The sequence below is a fragment of the Pungitius pungitius genome, chromosome 3 (assembly GCF_949316345.1).
Source record: "Pungitius pungitius chromosome 3, fPunPun2.1, whole genome shotgun sequence".
NCBI classification, from domain to species: Eukaryota; Metazoa; Chordata; class Actinopteri; order Perciformes; family Gasterosteidae; genus Pungitius; species Pungitius pungitius.
The window spans coordinates 19,225,755-19,234,661 of record NC_084902.1 but is presented as its reverse complement, the minus strand read 5'-3'; the positions used below and the strand labels follow the sequence as shown (position 1 = coordinate 19,234,661).

The window sequence follows — 8,907 nt, the reverse complement described above, 5'->3', positions numbered from 1 at the left end:
TCAGGAGCAAGACACTGTATTGGAGACCCATCACATCAGCAAGCATACGATACTGGAGACTGAGGGCATTCCAGCCTACACACAGACTACTATCAGAGCCGCCGGCACATCACAGCATCCCCCACCGCCATAAATTGAACGACTGGGATCATCGGATTGAGCGAGAGGGAAAACACTCTTTTTTTAAAAATCCTTTGGGTGTGTGATTTGGTTTCTCGCCGGCTTCAGGACAGTGGATACGCTGTCATGTCCAAGTACACTAAATTATCTATTGGCGTGCGTGTCTTGTTGTGTGACAGCTCTGCCTTAAATGCATTTTGTTAGACGCCTCTTCCAGCACTGAGTGGCACACGACGCTCCCACAACCGATGCGTTACTTCCTAGAGCGCCGGGGCAACCACACTGGCTCCGGTCTTCTCGCCTAACCCAACTACCGCTGCCTGTGTTAAAATCTACTTTGTGGTTAATTTTTTTTTAAAACCCGGATCCAGTACAGGACTGCTTCCCCCCAGCCCTTTTTTTTCTTTTCACCTGGGAGAAAGGACGTGTGTTCGTTTGTACGCTGAGCTTTTTTACGAATGCAGGGAAAAACTCTGTGGTGACACCTGATCGACAGGCTTCTCGGCGGACAGTGACCCGGGAGCTTCAGGCAATTCAAGAAGGGAAACAGCGGATGTTCGGTCAATGCTTGGCCCGTGCTATTGATTTTTTTTTGTGTGTGCGCGCTTTATTTGTGGGGTTGTAGCCCAACCGAACCATGGTCCACTGCGCCGGCTGCGAGAGGCCTATACTGGACCGCTTTCTGCTCAATGTGCTGGATAGAGCCTGGCACGTCAAGTGCGTGCAGTGCTGCGAGTGCAAATGTAATTTGACGGAGAAATGTTTTTCTCGAGAGGGGAGACTGTACTGCAAAAATGATTTCTTTAGGTAAGATCGGAAATGGAAAAAGAACAACTCTTCAACTGTGTTTATCTTTCTGAAATTTTCTGAAAATATGTCAGGAGCTGGACTGAAGAAGCAGAATGAAATTACAAGTATTTTAAGTAGCAGAAGAAACATGGAGTAGGATAAAATTAATGGGCAACATTTATACTTTTAGGCCAAACATTATATTTAGCTGAAGATCATTTAAAATTGTATGCGTGGATTGTTTCTTCTATATAATTTATATCTTGTAAACTGGTTATATAGCACTACTATACCTTTAACTACATCACAGTAATTGTCCGAAACAAAAACTGCCTCATGTTTTTGCAGAGATATTGTTCATGTTCTGCTTCAGTTAGTTATCTCTAAATAAATGAATAATCCGACCTGTCCGTGCCTCGAGGGGAGTCAGGACTTGGAGGCGATAAGATTTGATTAGGAGCGCGTAATTAAAAGCTTGTTAATTTGGATTCGTATGCTAAACAACAACAAAAGACGGTCAGTAACGTTAAATGCGTGTACTCTTGCTCTCAGCGGGGAAATGAGGGGTGGGGGTGGGAGAGGGTGTTGTTAGGATATCGAGGAAATCACACTTGGAGTGTGTTTTTAACAACATACAGGCAATCGGGAAGCGCATAGGATCAAACCCGGGCTAGGGAAGCCGCTGCCCGGTGTGTTTGCTCAATCCGACTGAGGAGGACGTGATAAGTGGATTTGAATAATAAACTAGTTCAAAAGATCAAGTCCGCAGACAATGCAATCACAGACGTGTAGTAAACAAGCAGTGCACATCACTCAATACACATGGTTGAACCGCGAAGTCGATGGCAGGGTTACCATTTATTTTTTCAAAGCAAACTGCTGTGTCGAACTATTAATTAGACCTCTATATTAACTGTGTGTCATCCCCTACCAATACTTACTCTATGGGCTATCAATAAGTATGGTCTTAAAAGTTATTAAAGATGGTAGAACTGGACACTTTTGATGTGGTGTGTGTCGGGAGGAAAGCACATGACACTATTTTGAACTTGTGAGGGTGTATGCATATTACATTTACATACAATACAAAATCAGAAAATATTGTATTATTATTATTATAATTATTATCTATTCAGTCATAACTCTAAAAATAGCAAAAGTCATAAAGTCGTTTTTTAGGTTTCAGTCTGGTATAATATAATACCATAAAAGTAAGTTTTATAGATTCTATTTTTCATTAAGCAAAAATAATGTACACTTTCCACATTGGAAAGATGTTCAGAGAAGTTATTACTTGTTAGAAGCTTGAGTGAAGTCTATGTGAATCTATAGTTTCTTACGTCTATCCTTTCCACCTGGCCACCAAACCTGACTGCGTAATGAAGTTATTATTCATTATTTGTGTATAACGCGTCTTTGATAACCAAATAACAATTTTCTTCTTCATCCTGCAGGCGGTTCGGCACGAAGTGTGGCGGCTGTTCACAGGGCATCTCTCCAAACGACCTAGTCCGCAGGGCGCGCAGCAAAGTGTTTCACCTCAACTGCTTCACCTGCATGATGTGCAATAAGCAGCTCTCCACCGGCGAGGAGCTCTACGTTATAGACGAGAACAAATTTGTCTGCAAAGACGATTACCAAAACAATGCCAGTGTAAAAGACACCAACCTCCTCTCAGGTACGCGTGTGTTGTAGTTTGCGTGTCTGTGTATGTGTGCGTGTGTGAGCGCAATGCACGGTTGGATAACTTGTGATGGATGTGATGTGTTCAGTTCCGCAGTGGCTTCATCAATTTCATGACTAGGACTTACACGGCATTCATAGAATACAAGTCGACACCACTCACAGTAGAGTCGCATTCTCATACAGTTCTGAAATATATATATATATATATGTATTTTTTGTTCAAGCATTTCATTTTTTAAGCAACATACTTGAGCATTTCCAATATGTCTTCCATAATATTTAATTTAGGTATTTTTATTTTGCATGTTTTCATGATTACTAAAGTATCTTTAACAGAGGAAACACACATTAGCTGATATTTAAGTAATGAAACGATCTTTCTGGTTTACATTATGTATGGATTATTATAAATTTTGGTCGAATGGAAAAACAGCGTTTTAAAACACGAAACTCGTTCGATTCGTATTAATATTGGTATTAGTTCGCATCACCGACATATACGTCTATAGTGGCGCAAATGTGATGCAGTAGTTTAGGTTACGAAGGTCGTACGAAAAAATGCCTGTGGTTATTCTAATTCCCACATGTCGTTTCTGTAGTAACAGCGTGCAGCGACCCCAGTTTATCACCGGACTCTCAAGACCAACTACAGGACGATGTGGTCCTGAAGGACACGGAGATAGCCGCCCTGTCCGACAAAGAAACGGTTAATAACGAGAACGACGACCAGAACCTCGGAGGGAAGCGGCGTGGCCCTCGGACCACCATCAAGGCCAAACAGCTGGAGACGCTGAAGGCAGCGTTTGCTGCTACCCCCAAACCCACCAGACACATCAGGGAGCAGCTGGCCCAGGAGACAGGCCTTAACATGAGGGTCATTCAGGTAAAGGAACCTGGTTCTGATAACCCTGGTTAGATTATCTCTCTTACTTTAATCTATCTTCATTTAGAAACCACCAAACAAAGATGTTGTTCATATTTAGAACGCTGGTGTGTTTCTCCGCGGGTCCAGAAACACAGCCAGTATTGTAATTATGGCTCTGACTATCCTCAGTCAGTTCTGCACGGTTTAATAGAAAATGATCAAAACGGGGATGTTCTGATTCTGTCTGAAATATTATGGAAATGACATTTAGGTGAGATCTATAGGTTGTTACGCATCCATAGAAAGGTGTGATGTAACAGTTTATATCTCTTATGTTATTTTATGAAAAAATATGGTGCCTAACCACCAAACAGCCGTGATCTCTGCAGGCCTCAACTGATCAAGAGAGACTCCACCCCCCAACCTCCCATATCCTTCCCACGTATTTAAAGGAGGCATCTTGCCTTCAAACTGTGTGGTCGCATTTAATTCATTAGGCCAGAGATTGGCTGACGCAAGAGTGATGTTTTGGAAACGGGTAATTTATAGGGGTATTTTTGGTTCTTGGCGCAGGCTACGGGGCAAAGTCGCCAACTGGCGCCGGGCTGCTGGGAGCGTTGGCAGTCCTGGCACAGTGCTGTCATCACGTTTTGCGACCACGTTTAGCCATGCTGTGACCATTTTCAGCCAAGAGGAAAGACAGAAATCTGTTTCAAGGGTCTTCAGATTGTCTCCTTGGAACTCTGAATTACAGTCGGGGCCAATTTAAACATACAGACAAATGTCAAAACATTAATATTGTTTATTGATTTTCATTTGATTTATTTTCATGCATTCATTATTTTTTAGAGCGATTAACTGTGGGTGACTATTGTATTGTCTTAATTCATATCTTCCCTCAAAAAATGTGAAAGACACTATTTAGTGTGGCGTCGTGTTAGAGGTCTATTAGGAATTATACATTCATGAGGAATAATAAAAGAACCACTCCCGGGAAAAGTATAAACAATTGGAAAGAAGATCTTGTACTTTTCAAACTGTATTTTCTTCTACTCATAATGTGGATACGGCGGCGGGCTAGACCACCGGTAAAAGTGGTGAAGTAAGAGTACCTAATATGAGGATGAGGGGGAAGGGGAAGATTGTAATTAAACGAAGCCGGCCAATAGATTAGGAAATGATAACTTCCAAGAGCCCGGTAATATATTGGTAAGAACCCTCCTATTAAGTATTAATTGGAGATTTTAAGCCCGCGCTGCTGCCTTCGGTCGGAGTAAATGGAGGGTTAAAAGATCATTAGGGAGGTTAGCTGTAACTCCCGCTCCTATAACGATAATTTGGCGCTGGTCTCTTCGCCGCGGAACCGTGCGGATTTAACGCACCGGCTCATCACGCCCTCCGCAGAAGAACACACACAGCCCGGTTATTTACTCTAGTAAGAAGCCAACTCGGAGTGGCTGCCAATGTAAACATGACACCTAATTACACTTTGCCTTGCATGGCAGATTATTTACACAGTGAGGTTCACTTTCAGATTCTAAAAAAATCCACTAGGTGTGCTCTTTTAAAAACATATTTATTCATACATTTCTGCCGCCACAAATGCACACCAAAGCCGCTCGCCATCATCTCCATTTCTCACTCTCCTCCCATCTCCCAGACAACAATATTGACGTGCAATCAAAATGGCGTCGGCCGCCTCTTGAATGTTTACTGAGTGACATGAGTTTTATGTGTGGTTGTGTTCAGGTCTGGTTCCAGAACCGACGTTCCAAAGAGAGGCGCATGAAGCAGCTCAGCGCGCTTGGTGCTCGAAGGCACGCGTTTTTCCGGAGCCCACGGCGGATGAGGACGCTGGTGGACCGGCTGGAGCCCGGAGAGCTGATACCCAACGGGCCCTTCTCCTACTATGGGGGTAAGCATAGGCTCAAATTTTGTCATGTGAGAAACGTTTTTTTTGTCCTCCTGGAAAGTGTATTTTTTTCATACAACTTCTTTCATATTGTGTGAATTATATTTGTTGGGAATTTTCTGTCTTTGATTTTTGAATATTTGAATTTAAACAATTGGTCAAACTGTGTGCTTTCCCTTATTTTCTCTGTAATTTATTTCATATTAATTTGTCATATGCTGATGTAATAAAACCATTCCACATCTTATCTGTAAATAGTCAGATCGCATTGAGCCGCTGCCACCTAAAGGAAATACACCACGGGATAGGTGTTAGGCCTGTAAAGGTTCAGCTTTCTGAGCTCTTCCAAAAAATACTTTTATTTGGTTTACAAAATAAAATCTTGAAATCCTAAAAACAATAGCCAATCACTAAGCAAGGGGCTTTTCTGCTCTTGCTTAACATGACAGCACACGTATACAGTCGGCAGTGAGCATTTCACTTTCTTAAACAAACTCATTTAGGAATTTTTTTATCCGCTCGTAGAAATCATTGCATAGTGATTTAAGTTTACATAGTTATTTTATGTCTCAGTGATTTTATGCCACACTGGTTATCCAACTGCTTTGAAATATCCAATCTTTTTCAGAGAATTTCCTTTGTGCTTGGGCCTTTATCCATTCTGCTGAAGCTCAAAGTCTAATAATAATCTGCTGAAGTGGAAAGGAAATCTGTCTCAGTATGAAAAATTGCTGATGAAATAGCCCTTGTTTTAATTAATTTTGTGGCCACTTGTTCTCCCCACCCAACTGTAGTTTTGATTTAAGTGTAACGTGCTCTGAGACTAATATAGTACGGCAAGGGTCTCCTATGCAGTCTATGTAAATCAAGCTATGTGTATTCAATGAATAACTCAATGTCTGGAATAATTTCAGCACACCCATTGTTCTTATAACTAATGTTGACTCATAAAAAATGTACTTCGATCTACAGATTATCAAAGCGAGTACTACGGTCCAGGAGGGAACTATGACTTCTTCCCTCAGGGGCCTCCGTCGTCACAGGCCCAGACCCCAGTCGATCTCCCATTTGTGCCCTCCTCGGGCCCCACAGGCACCCCCCTCGGAGGTATGGACCACCCACTGCCGGGCCACCACCCCTCCAGTGAGGTGCAGCGCTTCTCTGATATAATGTCCCACCATCCGGGGGACTCCCCCAGCCCAGAACCCGGAATCCCAGGACCCATGCACAGCATCTCTTCCGAGGTGTTTGGCCCTAGTCCGCCCTTTACCTCACTGTCACTGAATGGCAGCGGATACAACAACCATCTGTCCCATCCGCCCTCGGAAATGAACGAGGGGACAGTTTGGTAGCTTTTAGAGAGAGAGGACTCTACCGATATGAGATTCTTTAATGGTGGGATGTGTTGGGGGGATTGGTCGAGAAGGGAAATGGATATTGACAGGGTTAGGGAGATGCCATTGAATCTTTTTTTTGTGTGTTTTCATATTTATTTATTTGGTTCTGAGTTGATTTCTTGATCTCATTTGTGGGGAAAAACATTTCCGGCACAATGCTAAACAGCATTGTCTTCAGTATTATGTTTGGGTGTTCAATTGCCTCCTTCGAACCCCCCCCCCCCTGAAAGTGACATAAATAATTGGCGAGACTGCCTCCCATTTCTCCCCTCTTCATTTTGGTCCCTGGGGGACTCTGTCACCCCTCTTGACTCAGTCAGTAGCCCGGCATAGCGACCAAACCCCCTAAAACTTACCGGTGGGGTAAAAAACCCTTTGGAAATCTCCGATAATGTGTCCTGAACATGAAAATATCATTAGCTACTGTCAAAGACTTCAATAGCTTTACAGAGAGAATAAAGGGACAGAGGGTTGATCATGTGCTGACCTGGGACTGTAGGAAGGCTGAGTGGTGTTCAGACTGTGTTCGAGGCATTAGCCTTGTCCTTTGTATTTATTCAGAATCTCCTCAGACCTCTTTGCCTCTCAAGGCTCTGCCATATTGACACTTAACCTTTTTGACACCATCTGTCTGAAGGCCGAAGAAAATGACAATTTTCCCTTCGTCTGGACTACTTGTTTTCTCCTTTTTTTTGTGGTTTCGGAATTCCCACAAAATCTTAAGAAGGCCGCCTTGAAAAGGCAAACAGTAAATACCCTCTACGGATTGAAACCCTTTATTTAAAATCAAAGTGAACTTCAAATGATGAAATGAAGTCTACCTTCTAAAATGATTTTTACCGGGGTTCTAAATCGGACATAGAGCAGTCAACTGTTTACGCAATCTATTTAATTCAGGAGTCAAGAAGTCTCGAAAACCATGTTTTAGAACCTCTCGATGCATATAAAAATGTTCTAAGCAACCAACCAAACTTTTGTATTGATTTCATTTATATTGTATGGAGATAAAAACACACATGGCTTGGGTTGTGGTTCACTGTGCTAGTTTGTACAAGATGTTGTTTACAAAAAAGGTTTTAAAAACCCCCAATAAAAAACATAAGTAAAGTAGACATTTGCCAAATAAAAAAATAGCACAAATACTGTTAGTGCTTTGCACTATCATCTGCAGATTGTTTTGAGACAAAATGTCTTAGAAGTGTTAAAGGAGTATTTGACTTAATTAGTCAGCTGAAGAAACATTCATAAAATTGTTAATATAACATACTTAGGCAGGTTTTATTTTTCTGTCCTCAAAGGATAAAAATCCAAACTATAAAAAATTGATGGTCAAAAATGCAGCTAGTAGCTGCCACATCTCTTTGAATATCAAGCCCCCATGGATGTCTTATATTGTTCCAATAAACCTAAGCTTATGTGACCTCCAGTGCATATTAGACCATTCACTGTGTAAATACAACAAAAAATGTGTTTTAAATAAAACTAGTGAAATATACATGTATTTTTTAACATATTTTCTGTGGAGCAGCTATCTTAAAGTGTATCCTTACAGTTCAGTGTATTATGGTGCATACGGTTTCAGTGTAACCGTAAACCACAGGCTTCCTGTGAGGTACTTAAAAGGACAGTGTCAGTTATTTCATAATGAACACTTATTCTCTTTGTGTCAAAATATTTATTCACGGGGACTGTCAAATAATTTGGCTTTGAAGACATGTTGACATGGTTTAACAATTCTGATTAATGCTATTCAAAAATGTTGAGTGAAATTGAAAGGGCAGTTGGTGGAAAGTCATGAATAGAAACATAACAAAAAAACTAGGCTTGGATGAGTACGTAGAAGCCAAGTCAAGCGAGCCATACTTTAAAGTATGTATTGTGCAATGCTAATCCTAAAATGTCTACAAACCTTATTCTCTATCCTTGCACCCGATTGTGATGGATTCGAGAATGATTCGTAGAAAAACAGTACCAGGGGTTGAACAGAAAAAGAAAAACTTTTCAGTTGATGAACTGGCTTGCTGTAGCTGACACAAGGGGGAGCGCATTCACATTTTATGCCATTGCAACTTCTTTTTTCAACCACTTTGGCTGTGGCCTCAGAGTCTTCTGATCAGTTACTCAAGGTCGTCGACTAA

The 8,907-nt window shown here is 41.6% G+C and overlaps 1 protein-coding gene across 1 annotated transcript; it reads left to right on the top strand.

The window, feature by feature from the left end:
• The first annotated feature begins 37 nt into the window (after window positions 1-37).
• lhx1a (LIM homeobox 1a) lies at window positions 38-8,264 on the top strand. Its single transcript, XM_037466244.2, has 5 exons — window positions 38-927; window positions 2,364-2,587; window positions 3,195-3,478; window positions 5,210-5,375; window positions 6,345-8,264. The coding sequence occupies exons 1-5, from the start codon at window positions 758-760 to the stop codon at window positions 6,722-6,724; spliced, it is 1,224 nt and encodes a 407-aa protein (XP_037322141.1). The 5' UTR covers window positions 38-757; the 3' UTR covers window positions 6,725-8,264.
• Window positions 8,265-8,907: the final 643 nt, after the last annotated feature.